This window comes from Mustela nigripes, chromosome 1, assembly GCF_022355385.1.
Source record: "Mustela nigripes isolate SB6536 chromosome 1, MUSNIG.SB6536, whole genome shotgun sequence".
In the NCBI taxonomy this organism is placed as follows: Eukaryota; Metazoa; Chordata; class Mammalia; order Carnivora; family Mustelidae; genus Mustela; species Mustela nigripes.
Window position 1 is genome coordinate 45,561,453 of NC_081557.1, and position 23,208 is coordinate 45,584,660.

Sequence of the window (23,208 nt, forward strand, 5' to 3'; positions counted from 1 at the left end):
AATACTCCATTGTATATATGGACCCTATCTTCTTTATTCATTCATCACTGAAGGGCAAATCAGGATGAAGAGTGCATTTGGCCTCTGGCCTCCCACAAATTTCATCTCCCAAAGGGAATTCTGCCCTAGAGCAAACCAGTATGGGGTTTTTACTGTAACCTGTACTTCATGTCCCCATAGACACCAGAGCTGAGCCCTGAGGATGAACTAGTTACTATTTCCTCAAACCATGAAGAAACATCAAATGTCCAACAGACTGAGGGCTAAAGAGAGGGCCTGGACTAGGCAGAATCATTTTCTCTGGCCATGATCCCTTTCTATGATCTTCCACCTCGTAAATTTCTAAACATGTTGAGATCTTCTTTTCTCTGCCATTACCTTCTACAAAAATACCTCAGCAGGGTAAGGGGTCTGTATAGAGATGAACCTATCTGCCCCACACTAGGGCCCTGGTAGGGATAGAGACTACATTACAGAAAGAGCTGTCCAATAGAAAGCCAATATAAGCCACATGTAATTTTAAATTTTCTAGTATCTAAAAAGCAAAATGAAACTGGTGAAGTTAATATGTATTTTTTAATCCAGAATATGCAAAATATTATCATTGCAATCTACAACAGAAAAGCTAAAAGGTATTTTACATTGTTTTTAAAAATTAAATCTTCAAAGTCAGGTGTATATTTTATACGTAAAGCACACTTCGATTCAGACTAGTCACATCTGAAGTACTCAATAGCCACTGGTAGCTCTTGGCTACCATACTGGACAGCAGCTCTAGTCGACTCCTTAATATTTGTTTCCACACTCACATCCACCTCCTAATTTCTTCTAGAGCTGGCTCAAAAGCATACACCACCTCTAGCAAAGTCATAGCAGCTCACCCACAAGCTGTTCACATTTGAGCATAAAGATGGGCCATGAAGCCCGAAAAACTCGTTCTCTTCCTAAAACCACTTTATATTTTCTTGGTACGTTTCCCTCCCATTCTGGGAGAAAAATCTGTATTGGATTGATCATTTTCTTCTCTCCTTTATCTACTTCAGTGAATTTGGGAGATTTGTTTTAAATTTCAATTACTACCCTTAAATTTTTAAATCCATGAAGGTTGCAGTGAAAACGGAAGTTAAGATTTCTTTCTTTGAATTTAAATCCACCAAAGTTAACTTGTATAATGCTTTTTAGCACTCTATCCTATATATACTTACACAGAAATACAGTAATTTCTTTGTTTATTTATTGCATTTTATAAAACCTGAGAACAATGTTACAACGCAGGTCAATTTTTTTCATAAATGGAGATAGAAATAAAACTTAAACAATGTATTAGCAAAAACAAATTCAGTATTGAATATGAAGAACAGTGATTTATTCCAGGGCTTGGTGTTACACTTAAAAATGGAAACAAATCAATGTATTCCAGTTATAGAAGGATTATCTTAATTATATAAAGAGGATTATATAATTATATAAAGAGGATTATCTCAATAATTATATATACTATCTGCTAAAATTCAATTTTCCATTCAGTACCAAAAAGTATAACAAATTAATAGAAAAGAATTTGCTGAATTTGCTCCCATGAATCAGCAACAACAACAAAAACTCTGTCAAATATCATGCTTAATGCTAACATGTTGAAAGCGACCCCCCAACCTATCCCAAGATCTGTAATTAATTAGGGATGTTCACTATCACCTCTGGGTATATTTTGGCTCTAAGCAAATGTCTGAAGGGAAGATGTAAGAATATGAGAAAATGGAAGTTCAGAAAGGAGAGACTGAGGTACAGATGAATCTCAGAATGAAGGATCCTGCTCAGATGTGGAGGCAGACAAAGGAACGTTCAAGGGCTTGGCCGACGCAGGGTCATTGGGACTACACAGTTGCAAGGATTAAAATATGGAGAAAGGGTGGTAGGAAAGTAATATTTAGAGAAGGTATAGATGGGAAAGCCATGGTTCGTGACATTATAAAAGGAGACAGTGCCAGCCTCATAGTCTAAGAAAACCCCAACACGGCGAGGGGGCACCATCATGGAGAGGAGCAGGGAAGTGGAAGACTCCTCATAGGCTCTATATTCATGTTTATGATGCAGCCCGATCACCCAGTAGCCACTCTGAGGTTGGTATCTGGAGTAAACATTCCGGTTGTTCGTAAACTGGTTGAAACATGTAGAGTCAACTGAACTACAGCATACCCCTAGGATCCAGTCAGTCTTCTTGGTCACATCCACCTCCCAGTAATGTTTCCCAGAGGAGAAGTGCTGAGAGCCCAGGATACCACAGTCATAATGCTCTTCCAGGTAAGACCCAGCCAGCTTGGCACCCACAAATCTCACCTGTCTTCGGTTTTTAGACATGACAAGATTTAAGTTAGCTGTGTGTGGATTCAGAGTCACGTCCACTGTGGGAAAAGGTACAAAATCAGCAGATGACGATGGGTACAAGGGATTTAAGACACTGAGAAGAGAAAACACAGAAGTGGAGGAATTGGAACTATGTGGGGCGATGGAGAGATGGTATTAACGCTTTGTGTGTGTCCAGGGGGGAGCATATGAGGAAGGATAAGGACATGCCAGCTCAAAGATGCCATGGTTGCTACTTACCCCAATAGCTCTGGACATCCGTCAGTTCTGTAATGATAAATAGAGTCAATTATATTGTACAGAATGGACACAGGTCAGGTCTGCTTGGTTGAGGGGTGAGGTAGGGAGTTCTATAAGGATGCGAGCTGGCCCTCTTGCTTCCCCCTTAAGTATGAACTGCATCGTCTTCAGCACTGAATGTCCTTCTCTCCCTGTCCTCTCTCTGCACCACTACTCCCAAACACCAACTCTATACTCTATTCTATTTATTGCTTATGTTACAATAATTCCACCTCCAAAAAGCTGTCCCCTGAATCTCCTCACCTCTGAACACCCGCAGCATCCTTTTCAGATCTGGAACTCGAAACATACTCTTCAGCTTAGTAGGGAGAGCTTCTGGCTTCTTTAAGGTCCAAAACTCACTTCTAGAGAGAAGAAACCTTATGAATGTCCTACACTGCTCGTGTTGGGTTTCTCCAATATCCATCCCCTCATCGACCAAGCCCCTGGAAGAACTTCAGCATTCTTTCTTGAAGAAAATTAGCATCCTTCTTCAAAGAGCTCTGGCACTGGGACCAGAAGACCTAGACTAGAAAATAGCTTCTCACCATCTGAAAACTTTGATAAGATCTAATCCTGCAAAGGATTGTTTTGTTTTTGTAAAATACCATTTCCCCTTCTCTCTCTCTACATCCTAAGATTATATAAAATTAAACGATTGCTGGGAAATCTTTTGCTAACTCTAAGAAAGATACTGAATACTTACAGTCAGTGCCATCTTAAGGGTCTAGTGTAAGGGGCTGGAGATGTGTGTGTTGACAGGGAGAACACCAGGAACCTGCTTGGTGGGGCTCTGAGAGTACTGAGTAAAGGGCTTCCTTCTGAACAGTGAGGTTAGGCCTTAAGATCTGTCAGAGGCCTAGGGACAAAGGCCTCCAGAACAGTGTTTGAGGAGGCAGTCTCTGGGAATATCATGCCAGTTGGAGAAAGGAGACATCTTCACCTCCAAACCATGAGTGAACACTTCAGAAGTGACAACAGGCTCCATATTTCATGTGTCTGTGAGAAGCTTAAAGGTGCCAGGTGTGTGGGGAACCTCAGAGGTCACCTTGATGGATGAGAATCTAGAGTATGGGACAGAGAAGAGAAAATGTTTTGTTCCAGGGCCAAAACCAATCTTCTCAAGACCTCATGTCTATGTTTTTATAGGAACTGAGAAAAATGGGATGTCTGAGGAAAAACAAGTAGCAAGGCAGGACTCTTCTAAAGCCAAGAGAGAAAGGGTAATTGAAAGCAAATCGCCGAGGTGCTGATTCTTGGACCTTGGAAAGACAGATGGGAAAGTTCCCCAATAAAATACTAAAAGCTCCTAAAATCAGGGCTGGAAACAGGTAGTTTTGTAGCAAAGGGTAGCATCATGGGCTACCACAGGAGTTAGTGATGCTGCAAATTTTATTTTTAAGAACACTACTGTCCCCAATTTGTGACCATCCCCCCCCAAATTACCCCAAATTCTCTTACCATAGAAACTAGGTAATTCCCTTTATTTCAGGGAACCCAAAAATTCTCAAGATAAGCAACTCATGACATCACAGTCCTAAACCTTCCCTGCCTTGTGATTTTTCTCCTTTTCTTTTTCACTGACCATAAGATAACTCTATGGGTATAGGAATCTTTTGTCAACCCAAGGGAACCACCCTGTATTCACTCCTAAACATACCTTTTCATGACATCACTCACATCCTAGGAAGGAAAGAGAAATGTTAAGTCAGGGAGTAATAGGTTCATCCATGTTCCTTATCCCAATCCCACCACCCCATGGTATGATGGCAATAAAGATGGACCCAAAATGGAGGCCACAAAGTAGAATACAAACTCAGAGTAGACTGTCCCTGAGACCCCATGTAGAGATGTTGGGAGATGACTGAAACTCATTCATTGGTACCTTTATTTTGATGATAGAGTGTGTATATGTGCATCATCTATTAGCACTAGAGAATCCCACATTATTAAGTCATAATTTCTGTCTTTGAGATGCTGCCATTCTCAAAGATGAGATGTTGCTGAGGATTCAAGAGCCTTAAAAGTGGTTATTTCTCAAACTTCACCTCTTCTCACCGTTTATGCTACCCTTGCTGACTTCATCCAGTTTTCTTGATTTCAACACACCCATGTTCATGATTCCCAAACCTGTCCTTCTGCTCAGATCTCTCTCACATATGCTAGCAAATGAGCCACAGGCATCACAAAATCAAGATATTTAAAAAACAACACAACACAAAACAAAACAAAAAACACTTACTTTTCCTGCAACTGTGAGGTCTCTTTCCTTTAATCTCCCTCAGTGCTGCCACCATCCATTTAGTGACTAAATTCAGACAAAGCATGAGCCTAAAAACTACCTTCTATTCACCCTGATGTCCCATCTCAAACAAAGCCAGTCCCCATCTTCTAGCCACCTGCGCTTCACTGTCATTACTGCCACAGCCAGCCTCCCTGGAGCAAAACTACCTCATGGCCTCCCCCTTGACTTCTGTTCTACACACCACACCGAATGAAGAAAAGGCTTGATCTACGCAACACAGGAATAACTATTTTCTCTGCGTTAGGGCTATTTTCAGTGGCATTTGACAGAAACACAGGTCAAACGGCTTGAATACAGAAAGAAACAAAGGGAGAAGATGTGTCAATTTATACTGAATATCCAGGATGCATCAGCCTTCAGGCATGGTTGTACAGAGGAACTCAAATGGCCAAATCTGGGGCCACTCCTTGGCTCCTTCTCTTGCATTAACTTTATTCTCAAGGGTCACACCGAAACTTGAGAGCTGCAGACTTCCATCGGTTATCAAATCTTAATGAGCAACAAAGTCACACAGATATGGAGAAGAGGAGGAAGATAGTGTGCTGGATGAGCTCTAGAAAACCTGAGTGTGAAACAGCCCTCAAGTTAAAAGACCCATTGGGCAGTCATATGAAGAGGTGTGAGGGTCTCGACAGGGACCTGGGTGAAATCATACAAACTGATGATCTCTGTACTTATGGAGCAAGTTTTTACAGCTTGAAAAATCTGTGGAGGGGCTAGAATGGGGCAGGGAGAAGCGTTAGGGTAACCCAATACCCAAGCTGAAGAAAAAGGGCAAGAGGAATAATAAAGATTGGAAACCAGAAGCAACGCGTTAGAAAAGCCCCAATAGGTAGAGTGTAGCTTCTGCATGACCCCAACGCCAAGGCTCAAAAATAAGTCAAGAAGTGATTGTTCTACCAACAAAGGGAGAGCAAGAGGAAAGCAAGAAAGTAAGGAACAGCCTGAAGTTTCCAGCATGTTACAAAGTACATCCTGTCTCCATCATCAGTCACCCCATTCACTCTACGTAGAAAGCACCTGCAAAGATTTCAACTTCTGTTCAAGCTCCTGCATCAAATCTGTCCAAGTTTGACACCTTGCACCCTCCTAGCGCACACATGTGCACACATGTGTACACACACACCCCAGAGCCCAGCCTTTTTTGTGCCTTAAAAAGACCTGTTTATACTTCTATTACAACACGTTAAATGTTTCCGCCCAAGAGGAGAGAGTGAAAGCAAAGAAGGAATGATGATGACATACAGAATCTCTAAGTACTTGAGCCTGATGTGTGATGGTCTGTGACTAAGCTGGGGTAAATGTACCCGACAAATCCCAACACAGCCTCAGAGACAACAGGTACCACGTGGCCAGTGAATCCCAACAGCGGGAGAGAGGATTATGTACCTACCCCACAGGGACATCTGACAATATCTGGAAGATTCTGGGTTGTCACAGCTAAGGGGAGATGCTACTGACATCCATCCAGTACGTGGAGGCCAGGGAGGCTTGCCAAACATCCTACAAGGTACCAAACATCCTACAAGGTACCAAACATCCTACAAGGTACCTCATGGCAACAAATTTCCAGCTCAAAGTATCAGTAGTGTTGAGATTCAGAAATGTTGCTCTAGAACATCAGTGGGTATAACAGATCTCCACGGTAACAAATAAACTTTGGGACTACACATTGTATTTAATAAATAAAAATGAGACAGTCCCCAAGCATTTGTACTTGGGGACAAGTACAAATCATCCTATGTTTTACCCATGACTCCATACGGTTTAATAGGCAAGGAGCACACCAGGGCCAAATAAATCTTTTTCTTGCCCCTACCAGGTCATGAATGCTGGTCTCCCTTTGCCATGACTCTCAGCCTGTGGGGGCTCCTCATGAGCCTTACCTGCAGCAGCTCCACTGCTGACCCCTGACACCGAAGCTCCAGATCCGAGATGAGCTCCCTCAGTGACTGGCTCTGCCGGACCAGTTCATTCTCAGCCTCTTCTAAAATACTCAGCCCTTTCCTCTCTTCTTCCTCCAGCTTTTTCAACTGTCGCTGCTCCTCTTTGTCCAGGATGCTTCTCAACTTATTAAACTCTGTCTGGATCCGGTGTCTCTCAGGTTCCATCTGATTCTTTGGGAACATGCAAGAGAAAAAGCCTCTGCTGAGCTAGGGTCTCTGCTCTCGAACTGGGCTGGGGGTGGGCAGGGGTGGAGGGTCAGGCTCAGCCCCGCTCTCCTGGCCAGGTCTCACGGGGAAAGGAGGAGCAGAGACGGGAAGGAAGTCCCTCAGAAGCTGTTCTTTCCTTCTACTCTCTCTTCAGCTCTTCCCAAACCATGAGCCCCAGGCTACCTTACCTAGGACTCTAAGACATAGACTGTGGCTCCTGGGGAAGGTCTCGATTTAAAGCTGCCTCCCCAGCCTCCTGGGCCTCTGCATCCATCTCCCCTTCCAATTTTGAGTACTCATGTGGGAATGATAAGCTGGTGTGTGACCTGTCTTTCCAGGAGCTTCCAGAACTTCCAACTGTAGAACAAAGTCTGGAGTCAGGAATTGCCGGCTGCCAATGGCCACAGTTCCCCTCCTATGTAAGTATCTTTAAAAATCTGAATTCCTTTTTGATATGTTCATTCTCTAATTCCCCCTTCTCTATCCTTATGCTATGAATAACACCCTGTTGGGAAGGGCTGCAGTGAAGGATTATGCAAAGAGCAGCTCTGCCAGCCAAATTAGGAAGAGATAGGACCCAGACTCCCATGCTCTGCCCCAATTCTTCTCCCAGGACACCTTCAGACCTTCAGGAAGAATCCTTCTTACCTTCCAGGATGTCCTCTTCCTTATGATAACCGCGGCCAGTCTCTCAGCTTCCTGCTGCTCTAGCCTCAGCTTCCTCAGAGACTCCTGGAACTTCTCCTTAAAGAAACATCAGGGCAAGCAGGGTCAAGCACTACCTCATCTCTGCGCTCAGAATGTAGTGAATGGGGGGAGAGTATGCTGACCTCGGAAGCCTGTCCTGCTGGACCAAGAAATAAGAAGGCCTAAGGCTCTCTTATGCACAGGGGGTGTGCATAAAAAGCCAATGGGTGCAGGTCGATTCTCTTTTCTCCCAGGGAACCTGTCCATGCAGGACTTTCCGCTTATCACCACCATATCCCCCACACTTAACCACCGAGCCCCCTAGTTACCCTCCCTAGCAACCTGTACTCATGCGGAGCAGGTCTTGAGCAGCAAGGAAGAGATAAAGTCTCTACTCTTGGGCAGGAGGGCATTTTCTAGGTTCATCCTCTAGGCAAATGGGAAAACCAAAGAAATGAGATTACAGCATGGAGAAAAGTTACACTCTCCTGCCAAGGGCCCTGCTCCTCCTTGCCTTCCCTCTGGAATCCTACCTGGACCTCGTGGACAACCTCCTCCATAAGCACCGTGTGGTGACCGCGGTGCTCCTGAGACCGCTCACAAAGCCAGCAAATGAGCTTTCCATCCTCCTTACAGAACAGCTGGAGTTTCTCTCCATGGTGCACACAGAGAATCCCCTCCAGCTGCATCCCGGGGCCCAACACCACCTCTCTGAGCCTGTCCGCTATGTTGGCCAGGTGCCGATTTGGCCGTAGGTCCCCAGGCTGGTAGCTGGTCTGGCACACAGGACAATTGCTTTCCCCATCTTGGCCCATCACCGATTCTGTGCTATTCCCCATGATGCAAGCCTGGCAAAAGCTGTGGCCACAGTCTATGCTCAGGGGTTCTGTCAGGAGCTCCAGGCAGATGGGGCAGGTTACTTCATCTCGTATGTCCACCAGGAGCGCTGAGGTCATTGTAGCTTCTCTCCTGGCTCCTGCCTGCCCAGCCAGAATTTCTAAGGTGTTTCTTGCTTACAGAATCCTGGGTAGGTGAGGGGGAAAAAAAAAAAGGGTTCAGGGTAAGAAACGATTGTCAATAAAAGGTTGCTGAGTATCCTGGACAAACAGGCCAGATACCTGGGGTCACAAGGGCTTCTTATTCAAGCTTCAAACATGTTATTCATCCCCAGCTCATATTAGACATCAATTTGTACCCTCATCAGAACAAGGGTTGATTTTCCTTCACTCTTGGTGGATGGAGGGACCAAGTGAAGCCCGTGAGAGAAGTGGCCTTGAGTGAGCCATCATCTGTTTGATCTTTTCTCATACAACCTTGGTGTTAAAAGCACTCAAACAGTTTGATGATCATGGACATTGTTGCTATGACCATTGGGGTACATACTGCCCTTCTTTTCACTACGGTTTTCCACTTACTTGTGGAGCATAAGGAATAACATGGAGGATATTAGGAGAAGGAAAGGAAAAGTGAATTCAGGGAAGTCGGACGGGGAGACGAACCATGGAGACTGTGGACTCTGAGAAACAAACTGAGGGTTTTGGAGGGGAGGGGAGTGGGGGTTGGGTGAGCCTGGTGATGGGTATTAAGGAGGGCACGTACTGCATGGAGCACTGGGTCTGGTGCATAAACAATGAATCTTGGAACACTGAAAAAATAAAATTCAATTTAAAAAAATTTTTTTAAAAAATGGCACCAAAACACAGTGCTGCCTCCAGATATTTATACTTGTTGCTACTTCCTCAAGTAAGACCCTTCACCCGAATCTCCTCCTGACTCAGTAACTTCATTCCACATCTCCTTACCCACACCCTTATTGGCAGAGAAGGCTCTGTGTAGATTAACTAAAGCTTGGCCGCCCACACAGTCACTCTTCCATATGCTTGATTTTTCTTTTTATCACTACCTAATGTATATCTTTGTTGCTTGAATCCTCCCACTAGAATATAAACTCTAGGAATCAGAGACTGTTCCATTTTTGTTCAGTACTGTATCCTCAGAAATAGCAGTATCTACACACAAGTCCTCAACTTCTTTTTAAATTTTAATTCCAGCAGAGTTAACATATGGTATTACATTAGTTTCAAGTGTGTTAAGGTCCTCAACTTTTGAGGAATGACCATCTAGAACCTTCTTTGTCATGAGCTTTCCCGTGAGAATCCTTTTACTGTGAAGACACTTGCAGCTTCTCAGAGTTCTGCTCCTCACGGGGCCCTCTCATCCATCATGGTCACCTTCCCAGACACACTGAAAAAACAATGACCATAATAACCCTGAGGTAATCTTTGATACCTAGTTGTGATTTAAAACTCCCATTTCCCTGTTTTCCTTATCCCTCACAGAAAAACTCCAAATAAATAAGAGTATTTGTGGCTCTCTAAAAAAACAATAGATATGAATGACATTATAAAATCAAACATCTTGTAAGTCCCAGAGTTAGCAGAACCTAACATGTCCAGTCCTAGCTCAAGGCCCCGTCCTCAACCTCAGAACTTTGACCAGACATTCGGTGGTAACAGTAGTAAAAGTCAAACACAGACCCAGGGCTTTAGGTATGTGGAATGAGAAAGGTTCTGTTTGATGAAATTTCAACACGGCCCGTCATACACTTTGACAGGGACCTGTGTGCTGGGGGAAAAGGGGAGAAGGGAAAGGTGTGGCGGTGAAGGCCACAGGCATTCTAGTGTAGGACCCCAGGAAGATGTGTGCTTGTGGGAAAAGACTAGAGAATCAAGCATGGTTCTGTGGCTCCCCACCATTATCTGTGGTGTGGGGAGATAATGATGTATGAAGGTATTTGTTTTAAGAACAGTAATGGGGGACGCCTGGGTGGCTCAGTTGGTTAAGCAGCTGCCTTCGGCTCAGGTCATGATCCCAGCGTCCTGGGATCAAGTCCCACATTGGGCTCCTTGCTCGGCAGGGAGCCAGCTTCTTTCTCTGCCTCTGCCTGCCATTCTGTCTGCCTGTGCTCACTCTCTCTCCCTTTCTGACAAATAAATAAATAAAATCTAAACAACAACAACAACAAAAGAACAGTAACAGGAAGGTGGAAAATCATCATCAGTACCATTTTCTGATCACTTAAGTGCTAGGCAATGGATGAACTGTAAAAAAAGATACTGCAACAAAAGCAAATCCCACAATAATTCTATAAGGGAAGTTTAATAACACCTATTTTATGAAGGTGAAAAATGAACTTCTTTCTTTTTTAAAAAATTTTGTTTATTTATTTGACAGAGAGAGATCACAAGTAGGCAGAGCAGCAGGCAGAGGGAGGCGAAGCAGGTTCCCCGAAGAGAGCCTGATGCGGGGATTGATCCCAGGACCCTGAAATCATGACCTGAGCCAAAGGCAGAGGCTTAACCCACTCAGCCATCCAGGCGCCCTCCCAAAATGAATTTAAGAAGGTATTTAACTGCCCAAAGTCTCAGAGTAAGTAAGTGACAAAGTAAAGATTACAATCCAGTTTTATTCACCTCCTAGTCTCAGGTTATTTACCAGGAACCCATCTGGTTCTTAAAGGGAATGTTTTCTTCACACTACCCACACCACCTGCAAGGGTGCTCAGGTCGTGATGTCGCTGTGCTGATTCATATGATAGCTCTGTTCTTCTTAGCACTGAAAAGCACCCTACAGTTCTTCCTAAGATATCTGTAGGCTCCCTCCACAGTCCCGCTCTGCTTCCTTCCTGGCAGCACATCGTACAGACCTAAGCTGCTTTCTTTTCCCTGGCAGTGTAGGGCAGAAAAGGCACTGGTGCTAGAGCAATGTAGACCCAGGTCTAAATCCTAAATATATTGATCTAGTTTTAGAACACTGGAATGATTCCCCATCTGAGATGCGGCTCCGTCTTTTGTGCATTGCTGAGATCAATTCCTCCCTTAGGAGTATAGTTGTGATAATTACCTAAGCCAATGCAGAGAGTAGTCTCAATAAAGATTAATTATGGTTACCCTTACGCTGGAGCTGCTCTCTGATCCTGCAGTGCTCTTGCCTGTCACCAGGAGGAAAAGGGCCTCTTCGTATTTTTAGCGGGGAAAAAGCAAAATGTGGTGGAGATAGCTCTTCATTTTATGAATTACTTTCTTACCCCTTTTCATTTCTCCTTACTTCTTTTGGAACTAGGAGAAAAATCCAATATTAAAATTCATAACAAGATTTAACGAGATGGCACTTAAGGACAATGTGAAAGAGCTTGACCTCAGTTGGTTGTCTCCATGTGCCTGAGGAAAGGATCAGTTAAGAAGTGTGGAGATTCCTTAAGGAATTAAAAATAGGGCTACCTTATGACCCTGCAAGTACACAGCTGGGTATTTACTCCAAACATACTGATGTAGTGAAAAGGGCCATCTGTACCCCAATGTCCATAGCAGCAATGGCCACGATCACCAAACTGTGCAAAGAGCCAAGATGCTCTTCAACAGACGAATAGATAAAGAAGATATGGTCCATATACGCAATGGAATAGTATTCTTCCATCAGAAAGGATGAATACCCAGCTTTTTTATCAACATGGACATGGACGGGATTAGAAGAGATTATGCTGAGTGAAACAAGTCAAGCAGAGAGAGTCAGTTATCATGTGGTCACTTACTTGTGGAGCACAAGGAATAACATGGAGGACACTGGGTGAAGGAGAGGGGAAGTGAGTTGGGGGAAATCGGAGGGGGAGACAAACCATGAGAGACTGCGGACTCTGAGAAACAGACTGAGGGTTTTGGAGGGAAGGGAGATGGGGGTTAGGTGAGCCTGGTGGTGGGTATTAAGGAGGGCACGTATTGCATGGAGCACTGGGGTGGGGTGCATAAACAATGAATCTTGGAAGACTGAAAAAATAAAATTAAGAAAAAAAAAAAAAGCTAGAAGCTTCTCTAACTATACAACTTGAGATCCTAGAACTTACTCTAACTTTACTGTTTGTGCTGAATTTAGATGCCCTCATTGAAAAACACTATTTTATTCTCGTTATTAGACATTTTCAGTTATGCAATTGTATTACCATTGTCTTAAATCAAAATGAGAATTTTTTAAAGACATTTTTTCTTATGTATGTATCTATGTATGTATAGAGTGAGTGAGTATATGTGTTTCTGCATTTAATCACTTTCCTTGGAAGCCATTTGCTCTGCTCACCTAGCTGGACTCTTCTCGGGGACATTAAAGAAGAGCCAACTCACAAATGCACCACCTCACTGAAGGCACACTAGCCCTGGGGTTGTGTCCTTCATGTACAGGACAGGACACAGGGCATTTCTGCCTCATAGATGCAATGCAATAACAGCCCCAAACTGGAAATAATCCATAAAACCATTAACTGGTAAATGAAAAGATTGTGGTATATTCCATACAATGGTATATTACCAAACAATAAAATGGAACTGATACTTACACAAGATAAATCTCAAAAGCATGATACAAAAGGAAAGAGGCTGAATATCAAAAGTTATTGTATGGTTCCATTTATATGAAATCCTAGAAAAAATAAAACTCTGCTATTTGAAAACAGACTAGTGGATGCCAAAGCCCAGGGTTGTGAGAAGTGGATTAACTGCATCAGGACACAAGGAACTTTTGGGGGTGATGGAAATGACCTTTATAAATGGTTGTGTTGGCAGCTGCACAACTATATACGAAACAAAACTCACAGAACTGTGTGCTTTAAAGTTGATTTTTTAAAAAAGATTTTGTTTGTTTATTTGACAGAGAGAGATCACAAATAGGTAGAGAGGCAGGCAGAAAGAGAGAGAAGGAAGCAGGCTCCCTACTGAGCAGACAGCTCCACCTCAGAACTCGATCCCAGGACCCTGAGATCATGACCTGAGCGGAAGGCAGAGGCTTAACTCACTGAACCACCCAGGCGCCCTAAAATTGATTTTATAGATGTAAATTATAGCTCATTAGAGCTTATTACTACAAAAACAGAACAAAGAAACACATTGAGAAAACTTAAAGGCTTGGCTTTCTGATCTTCTCAGCATAAATTAGAACTGAGCTGTCTAATATTGTAGCCACCTGAAATGTGGCAAAAAAAAAAAAAAAAAGAGATGTTTTAAGTATAAAATACACACCAGATTTCAAAAGATTTTGTTAGAAAAATAATCTAAAACATATCACTAACACATATATATATTAATAACACATCCTAATATTTTATATTATTGATGCACTGAGTTAAGTAAAATATATTCAAATCAATTTCACCCGTTTCTTCTTTCTAATGAGGCCACTGGAAAACTTAAAATGATAAATGTGGTCCCGTTATATTTCTGTATTTCTTTTCCATCTAACGCAGTATTATAGATATTCAGGACAGAGAAAGATTTTTGCTGAAAGAGTTCATGTGTCTTGTCAGAGGGTATAAAGTTGAGGCTGCAGAAAGGAAGAAATTGTAGAGGGACGCATACAGCTAGCATGTCTAGTAGCTGTTGCACACTACCCAAGACACCAGACCGCAGCCCAAAGGAGCCAAGGTGGGTCAATTCAGTCTCCCAGGAAAGCCTGTCTCAAGAGCAGTGTGATCAGAGATGACAACCTGCCTGTGGGAGGAGAGCAGATCCCAGAGGCTGAAATGCCAGAGCCCTGTGGATCAAATCTGCAAATGAAAGAGCCCAAATTCATGTGCTGGTGAACTATTAAATCAGAAGCAGATGCCTGAAAAAGAATGTCTGGTGGTCTGCTGACTATCAGCATTGGCATCCCTGGAGCTCTTTATGCAGAATCTTAGCCTCATCCTGGACAATTCAGTTTCTGCAAGTCAATAAAGATCTCTAGGTGACATCTATGCATAGCAAGGTTTCAGAAGCCCTGTCTTACGTAAAGGCATGTCCTTCCCAGGCAGATGCAATCTGGGGGCAAAACAGCTAGAAGGAGGGGGTGGGGTGGGGAGGAAGAAGAGGATAAGCTCCTAGTTAGATCAGAAGCATCCACTCCAACAGAAGCTTACAATTCAATATCAAATGGCTTCAGAATAAAAGTCAGTGACAGGGCAAGAAATACTACAAGCTAGCCCAGGATGGGGCCTCAGAATGAGTTCGAACTAAGATGGGCAGTCTACCCACCAGCTGGGAGCTCTACTGAAAATGTGGTAAAAAACCTAAACAGGTAGAAGCTGCATTTACAAGAGAGTTTAGTTTCTTGTAACAGTATTTTTTTTTTTTACCTTTGTGAAGGGTTATAGCCTATTTTAACCTATTATCTGGAATGGTTATCTAACAGGTGACACTTCATAAATATTGGAACTGGAACAAAATCAGTCCCAAATTCTTTTCAAAATTTACTTCAAAAGAGTATCTCTATCCCATGCATTTCAGAAACGTACAATTAAATAACTTTGCAAATTCTTAAAATACTGTTCTGCACAAGTTTTCTTTTCCCTGAATTTTAGACAGTCCACTGAGTATTTTTTTTAAATAGCTAATTCACAAAATTCTTATTTTTCCCCCTGCATTTGTGATATTCCACTTGCAATTCCAAATTTTTAAAACTCTTATTATACTTTCATTTGTTTAGATGTTGGTTATACTCTTCTTTACCATAGTGCATTTTAACACATTTTATTCCCCGCTCTATTTTTGCAAAAAAAAAAAAAAAAAAAAAAATTTTTTTTTGGCAATTTTTTAAAAGCTCAGCATTGATTTTTTCAAGAATAAAGACTTAATTTACACTTTGTCAGGCAGTCGCCCATGTTAAACCTCTCCCTCACTTAATTTTCACCAAAACTCTAGGGTATAAATATTACTGGGTCCATTTTACAGATGGAAGAAAAAACTGAAGCTCCAAGAGATTCGTGTCAGAAGGATGAAAAGGAAATAAAAATAAAATGATCTATATCATCAGCTCGGAAAGCGAAGGGACCGCATCTTTTACTGCTCTCTCACCTCTGCCAGGAGCGACAGTTAGTGGCCCGTCCCAGAAGGGCGGGCGTCTCCCTGTGACCGGCATACCGACAGAATGAGAAGCCCTAGAGGATCCAGATGAGAGCAGCCCCAGGTGGTCAAGACTCCCAGTAGTTTTGAGTAGACTGTGAGGACCTGGGGCGCGTGGGCCTGCTCCTTTCCCTGAAACGCAGGGCTGGAGGACCCGGCCTTGGAACAGACCCTCAGGTCCGGCGAGGGCGGAAGCCTCACCCTCTTGCTCCCCGGGGAGAGGTCAGGGCCTCCCGGGTGGAGGATAAGCGGTGTCACTTCCTGGGGCAGAGAGGCAGAAATGGGGGAGGGGATGCTGACCTCGGAATCCACGCCAGTCCCATGGTTTGCACGCATTCCCGAACTCAAAAAACTTTCAGGACTGCCTCCCCTACCTCCGGACTGCCTCCTCTACCTCCTGCGGTCCCTTGTCACGACCCTTTGCACAGACCACGCCCGGGTCCCGAGCCAGGAGGAGCCGGCCTGAGGAGCTCCCAAGCAAAAGTGAGTCAACTCAAAACCGCAGAGGTCTCCCTCACTCCTGTCCACCCGCGAACCCCGCAACCCAGCCTGCAGGGCGGGTCGAACTCCCAGAACCTGCGCGGACAGCGGTGGCCGGCCAGAGAACAGAGTGGCTCACTAACCTGAGCTCTGGGGCCTGGATCGGAGCCGAGGACACACCGCGGCGGCCTCCTCCACCCCAGCGGAGAGACTCCGGGCCCAGAGGCGGGGCGAGGGAGGGCGAGGGCTGCTGATAGGGCCCGCCAGTCCAGCGCAGCTCGGGTCCGACACTCCAGGGGTGTGGTCCCGCGGGCCCCACCTGCCGGCGGGGGCGCTGTTCCGCCTACCTGTGCGCCAAACGTCCTGGGGCCCGGGAGAACACCTGAGCGCCGCAGACGGCGCTTGCAAGTGGTCGTCCCTTGGGTTTTCCGATTTCGTGTCGGTGTTCAGGAACACTGAAAATACGCCTGATTAAAATGTCCGAATAAAGAATATCCAAACTTAAACGAGTAGGTAAAGATAACCGTTTCGCATCATAATGGTATGTTTTGCAAAAACATCGTTAACTTTAAAAATTATGCCAAGATTTTAACCTATATGACCTATGAACCCTATGAGAGACCGTATATATGGGTTTTTACGTCCTTGTGAATACATGCAAAGCTTATGAAGCCTGAGAGCTGAACTATAATGTTTCAACGGCACAGCGACTTTTGAGAAGAAAAGGAAGGGCAAGCTTTTGACCCAAGGGAACCTAGGAAATGAACCTGACCTGGTCTGGGAAAGTGGGTTGGGGGAGGAGGGCCTGCAGAGAGGCTGACTGGGGGCGGGGGATGTCAGGATAAAAGTCAGGACAGAAGAGTTGGGCAACATGAATTTTTTCACTTAGCATACTATTTTTACAGTTCATTATTGTTGCATGTGTGTGAGTACTTTATTCCTTTGATGGCTGAATAACATTCCATGGTATGAATTTTCCACATTTTCTTTACCATTTCGTCAGGTTTTAGGTATTTTGGATTGTTTCTGCTTTTTGATTTTTATGAATAATGTGACTATGAATTTTCTTTTACAAGTTTGTTTTTTGTTTTGTTTTGTTTTTAACGTAGGCTTTTTGTTTTTCTTGGGCATATATCTGAGAATAGAATTGCCAGATTATGTATTTACTCTTGAGAATCTTCCAGACTGTTTTCCACAGTGACTGCACCATTTTACATTCTCACCAGCAGTGTAAAGGGTTCTAATGTCTCCACATCCTTGCCAGTATTTGCTATTATGACTTTTATAGTCATCTTGGTAGGTGTGAAGTGGTATCTCATTGATATTTTAATTTGCATTTCCCAAAGGACTAATGGTGTTAAGCATCTTTTCATATACTTTACTGCTATTTGCATATCTTCTTTGGAGAAATGTCTATTTAGCCCCCCCCCTTTTTTTAAACAGGTTATTTGTCATTTTATTATTAAGTAAGAATTTACATATTCAAGATAAAAGTCCTTTGTGAATTCTGATTTCTAAATATTTTCTCCCATGCTGGGGGGTTGTCTCTTCATTTTTTTGACTGGATCCTTTAGAAGAACAAATTTTGAATTTTTCTGAAAGTCATTTTTTGTCACTTAGACTTTTGTTGTCATATCTTTGAAGGCTTTACATAATCCAAGGTTATCAAGATTTACTCTTATACATTTTTTAAAAAGTTTTATGATTTAGCTCTTATACTTAGGTTTATGATCTAATTTGAGTTCATTTTTATTGTGTGAAATAGAAGTCCAATTTTATTCTTTTGCATATGGATATCCAGTTGTCCCAGGACCATATTCTTGCCCCACTAGGTGATCTTAACATCACTGACAAGCCACTAAAGAGTTTTATTCAGGTGTGTGTGTGTGTGTGTGTGTGTTGTGAGATGGTAGGAAGCAGGTGAGGAATGACATGTTCTGAATTTGTAAATGACACATAAAAGATCACCTGGCAGCAGTGAGCAGGGTACAGAGGTCTGCAAGTAACAAAATGCCTTGATCCAGGGAGAGTGAATGTCTAGCTATTGCTTTAGTACAGAGGAAAGCATGCTTAACTAGATGCTCTTGAGTTCAGATAAAAGAGAGTGGATCTATGAAATAATTTGTTTTCTCTCCATACAAATTGGTGATAATGTGTACATGAGGATTAAGGATATATAACTCTAGATATACATCCAGATTTCTTATTTTCACATCTTAAGAGATGAAGAATACAAGTAAGAAGATATATGAAGTGATATTCAAATGAGTACACCGAAGGCACCTCCTTCCAGGGAAAACACCTTGGAGAAACAGAGCAAAGGGCCAAAGAGAAAGCTCAGGGGAACCCCAATATTAAAGAAGGCCTGGGGTGTGTGTTTGGTGCAGAGCAAAATAGGTAAAGGGAATTAACACACTTCCAGATACAAAATAAATGTCACAGAATGAAAAAGTACAGCATAAAGAATAGTCAATAATATATAATAACATCCCTATGGTGGCAGGTGATGACTATACCTATTGTAGTGAACACTGAGTAATCAATACAATTGTCGTACTATGTTGTATGTCTCAAACTCATCCGACATTGTATGTCAACAACTGTACTTCAATAACAATTTTTTTTAAGGAGAAGTCTGAGATCTATATCTGGAAAAGATACAAAGGAAAGATGGTATCTAGCATAGGGATTAGCTCGAAACTCTTTTTATCAAAATCTTTTTTTTTTTTTTAAGATTTTAGTTATGTGTTTGAAGGAGAGATGGAGAGAGAGCACAAGTAAGCAGAGTGGCAGGCAGAGGGAGAGGCAGACTCCCCACTGAGATCATGACCTGAGCCCAAGGCAGCCGCTTAACCGATTGAGCCACCTGGAAGCCCCATCATCAAAATCTTTTTTCCACATGAGGATAAATAAATCAGAGCGGATACCTGATTCCATTCTATACAATTTACATTTCTCTTCTGATTTGTATTTCTCTCAAGGGACTAGCTACCCCAAAATTCCACGTCAAATGCCACACTGCTTTGCTCTTTTTAAAAATATTTTTTTATCTTTCAAATCAGTTTGAGTTCTCTTAACAAGTTTTCCTTGAACTCTCTTGTTTCCCCACAGTGTTGAAATCTACTTCATGCAAGCCCAGTCCACCCAACCCTCACCCTTCACAGGCCTTTAACAATTCAGTTTTTTCCCCTGAAAATTCAGCTTATCACAGAAAAGATAGTGAAAGATGGAAATATGCTTTAGAAAGAAACTCTAAGAAACTCAACTTACATTAGTTTGCCTAAAATTAACTGGCATGTCAGGTACTAAATAGGTCTTGTCCTGTAATGTGTCTGCTAGTTTACTTTCCATTCAATAAATACCTTCTATGGGTTGTTTTTCTTTTGTTTTGTCCATGTTTGTGTTTTTTAGATTTTTTTTTTTTTATTTGAGAGAGAGAATAAACAAGGGTAAGGGAAGAGGGAAAAGCAGACTCGCCACTGATCAGGGAGCTGGAGGCTAGGGTTCAATCCCAGGACCCTGGGCTCATGATCTGAGCCAAAGGTAGACGCTTAACTGACTGAACCACCCAGGGGTCCCTATGGGGATTGATTTTATTATCCTATAAGCAATGGAAAGTGTATCTCCTTGTATTTTGGGTAGATCTTTAAGGTGTCCGGTGAAGGTGGCACTAGGAGGAAAGAAAGAAACTGGGCTTACCTCCTGGAGAAGGAAGAGGAAGAGAAATGTGGGCTGTGGGCCTCTCAGTCTCTCTCATCTGATGGCCCCATCCCTTTATTCAGGGCTTCAGGGCTGCCTCTCCTCTTCCATTTAGCTTTCTGTATCAGGGTCTGCTGGACAATGGCCTTTCAACAGCTACTTTGGGCCCAAGATCAGCTTTTCTGTGCTCTCTCCCCAAGCTCAGGTCACAAATAAAACTTGCAAAATCCCCTACACTTCTCCACTCAACACCAGCCCACATCTGAAGTCTTCCAGGGGAGGTGAAACTCTCTGGAGGGAGGATGAAGGACACCTGGTTTCATTCACCTATACCTGCATATGCAGATTGGGACAGAGAGCAAGGACAGCTTCTGGGGGTAGGGGAGGGATAAAAGAGGAAAAAATGGGATAGGATTGAAGGAGCCCGAAAGCCTCCTATAGGGAGGCTTTCAAAGTATGTCCAGTTATTTTCAGTGTGGGGTTTTGTCAGGAATGCTGCAACATCTATGGTAAATTTGAAAGAGGAAGAGATGCCTGCCTCACTGTGACAGGATCTTGAAGAACAGCAAATACAAAGGACTTGGGTATTATCAGAGGTTAGGAGGTGGTGATACTGAGGTCTTGGCCTCAGGGATGTTTATTTTTCCTCCATGATTTAAAACAAAGAAAAAATACCCACATCCCACATGTTCAAAATAATTATCTAGGACAGTCGAATTGAAACCTAACAGCATGGTTAATAGACAGTTAAGTATTGAATAATTTTGTTTTTAAAGCTTATCCCTCCCCTATATTATAGGCAATATTGTTTTTAAGAATAAAATATTTTGTAAGCACCTAAGAGGTCCACATCTAACATTGTGCATTTAAGGCTGAAGGGAGCCTTGGCGAACTCGACTGCTTTGTGGAAAACAGATGATGTCTATCTTGTCCAAAAGGGACATGGAATGTTGGAGTGATGCCCCAGGAATCAAGACAGTGACCCTCTGCCTCAGAGAAGACCAGCCCTTCCCCAGCCTCCACATCTCCAGAGGCTGGAGCAGACAATGATGAGTTCTCCTGTACTGACCTGTCACACCTCCTTCTTCAGGAAACTCACCACCACTCACTGGTTTGAGACCATTAGGAACAATGTCACTATGCATTTTATCCCTGTTATGTCACATGCAAGAAGTTCATGGTTCAAAGTCATTGCACAGACTCTCATGCCATAAAACCCTGGATATCCCTAGTTTTAATTCCATATTCCACACCTCTCCAACTTTTGAAATTCTGCACTGGACAATCTGAGACTTATAGTCATCTATTTGTAAAACTCCCTGTATTTTCAACTTCTTGGAATATTATCTTTACATTCTTGGTCTTGCTTCTGGCTCTTTGTCTTTCTCTTTATATTTATAACTCTCTTATCATGATTTTTAATATTTCTAGTCACAGAGGATCCTTGCTTATATCGACCTTCATTCTGTTCACTATCTTTCCTAAAATAAGCTTGTCTTCCATCCTTTCTCAGTCCTTCTTTCCCATGGTCATGCCGCATACCTATTGTCACGTAATTACAAAACCTCTATATGACCTCGATTTCAATTATTTCACTCTCTGTCTCTAGGTGCCATCACCATAATTTTCTTTAATCCCACTTTAATGAAACTGGCTCCTGCCTCTGTCTACAGTACTCTCTCCCTGTCTACAGTAGTCTCTCCATGTCTGTACTACTCTTTCATATTCCCAGTTTAAATTCCACTATTATAATCACTCTTTGACATGTTCAAAGACTTTGCCATTCTCCATCGTCTTTGTGGCTTCTTAACAAAATACGAGTCCTGTTTTTATTTGACTCTTTGCTGCTTCTCTCTCCAGTTATCTGACACACATGCACCCCTCACACATGCACCCCTTCACGTGAGTTTTTAACGTCACATAATTTTTTCTCTCCCCCTCATCCTCCTAGGTTCTCATCTCCTTTCTCATTAAAGGATTTAAAACAGAGATAAAATGGGCAACATTTACACAATTATAAATAAACACATGTCAAAGATTTACTTAATTCATTAATTAAGGAAGAAGCCAGCAAGATACTAAAATCAGTTCAAATAAGACACGACTTGTGGAATGAGAATGGAAGCATTCTACATCCTACATAACTTACTCTCTACATTAATAAAAACTTACTATTCCAACATGATTTTGCTATTTTAGGAGGCTCTTGTCCAGGAAGGTAAAATTTTCAAATAAGTTTATTATTCAACCTAGAAATACAATTATATGTGATCAAATTTAATAGACAGCATTTACTCCTCAAGACTTTTCAAGCCTTCTTACCTTAAAATTCTTCTTACCTTACTGTTTCCATCCGTCTTAAACTGTTATCCTCACCCAGTCTTAATTAAGCCCCTGAACTGCAAGACCTATTTTGAATAGAAGTCTAAATTTTCATAAATATCTCAACTTTACCACTCTCCCTTTGAAGACGCTGGTTCCTTTCTTTTATTAAGACTAAACTTTGCCTTGTTTTATGGGTTACTCTGAAGAAGCCAGCAGTTGACAAGAAATTTGTATTCTCAGCAGACAAAATTAATTTCATTTGCCATGAACAGAAATCATTTGCAATGCCAGACAGAAAACATTTGCTTTGTTAACATTTTCTATAATTTGCAGGGTTTCAAAATAGCCTAGACCCCAGTCAAAGATAATCACAGTAATATACCCTTATAGAACCAGATAATTCCCAGAGTATGTTAGACAACATCCAAAATTCCATTCCAAGAGCACCAATAGTCTTTTTCTCCCATTTCCAAATCTTTGCCAATGTTTCTTGACAATTCTTGTGAGGTTTTTTTCTAGGACCCAGCTTCAGCACCCAGTAGTTTTCAGCCAGGATGGCCAGCTGGAGAAAGGGTAGAGTGTTCTAGGTTGGAAGATGATCCAATCATGACATACAGTAATATAGGCTTGGCTTTTTCCTTGGCTGACTCTTACTTCTCCCGGATTCTGAGGATGCAGCCAGCCTCTCTGGATGCTGGGGGCATAGTTGGTGCTCAAGGGTATTGTCAGAAGGTCCAGGATGGTGATACAGGTTGTCTCTTTCCTTGTTCTTCATTAGCAACTGTTTCCTAATTCAGATTGGTGAGATTCTGTTTCTGTCAAGGCCTTTAAGGCTCTCAATTTTTTCAAGGTTATTCAGACTGAGGGGTGAAGGACCAAAAAAGAAAAAAAAAAAAAAAAGAGAGAATGCATTACCAAAAGTCACTAAAACAGTTACGAAGACTTTGCTAAAATGGAACAGATACCCTAGGGTTGTTTAATTCAAGTCATAATT

At 42.5% G+C, this 23,208-nt stretch overlaps 1 protein-coding gene across 7 annotated transcripts; it reads right to left on the minus strand.

Moving 5' to 3' along the window:
* Positions 1–563: 563 nt before the first annotated feature.
* Positions 564–16,629, minus strand: TRIM6 (tripartite motif containing 6). Of its 7 annotated transcripts, none has more exons than XM_059409494.1 (9): positions 16,334–16,620; positions 9,916–10,032; positions 8,322–8,811; positions 7,750–7,845; positions 6,835–7,065; positions 4,304–4,326; positions 2,908–3,008; positions 2,605–2,631; positions 564–2,402 (listed from the first exon to the last, which is right to left on the minus strand). In XM_059409494.1, exons 3-9 carry the CDS (start codon positions 8,742–8,744, stop codon positions 1,843–1,845), a joined length of 1,461 nt encoding a protein of 486 aa, XP_059265477.1. In that variant the 5' UTR covers positions 8,745–8,811; positions 9,916–10,032; positions 16,334–16,620; the 3' UTR covers positions 564–1,842. The 7 variants fall into 7 exon arrangements, with proteins under 7 accessions (XP_059265477.1, XP_059265467.1, XP_059265497.1 ...); XM_059409484.1 differs by having other exon boundaries at positions 9,862–10,032; XM_059409514.1 differs by lacking the exon at positions 9,916–10,032 and having other exon boundaries at positions 2,908–3,005; positions 16,334–16,622.
* Between the last annotated feature and the right edge of the window lie 6,579 nt (positions 16,630–23,208).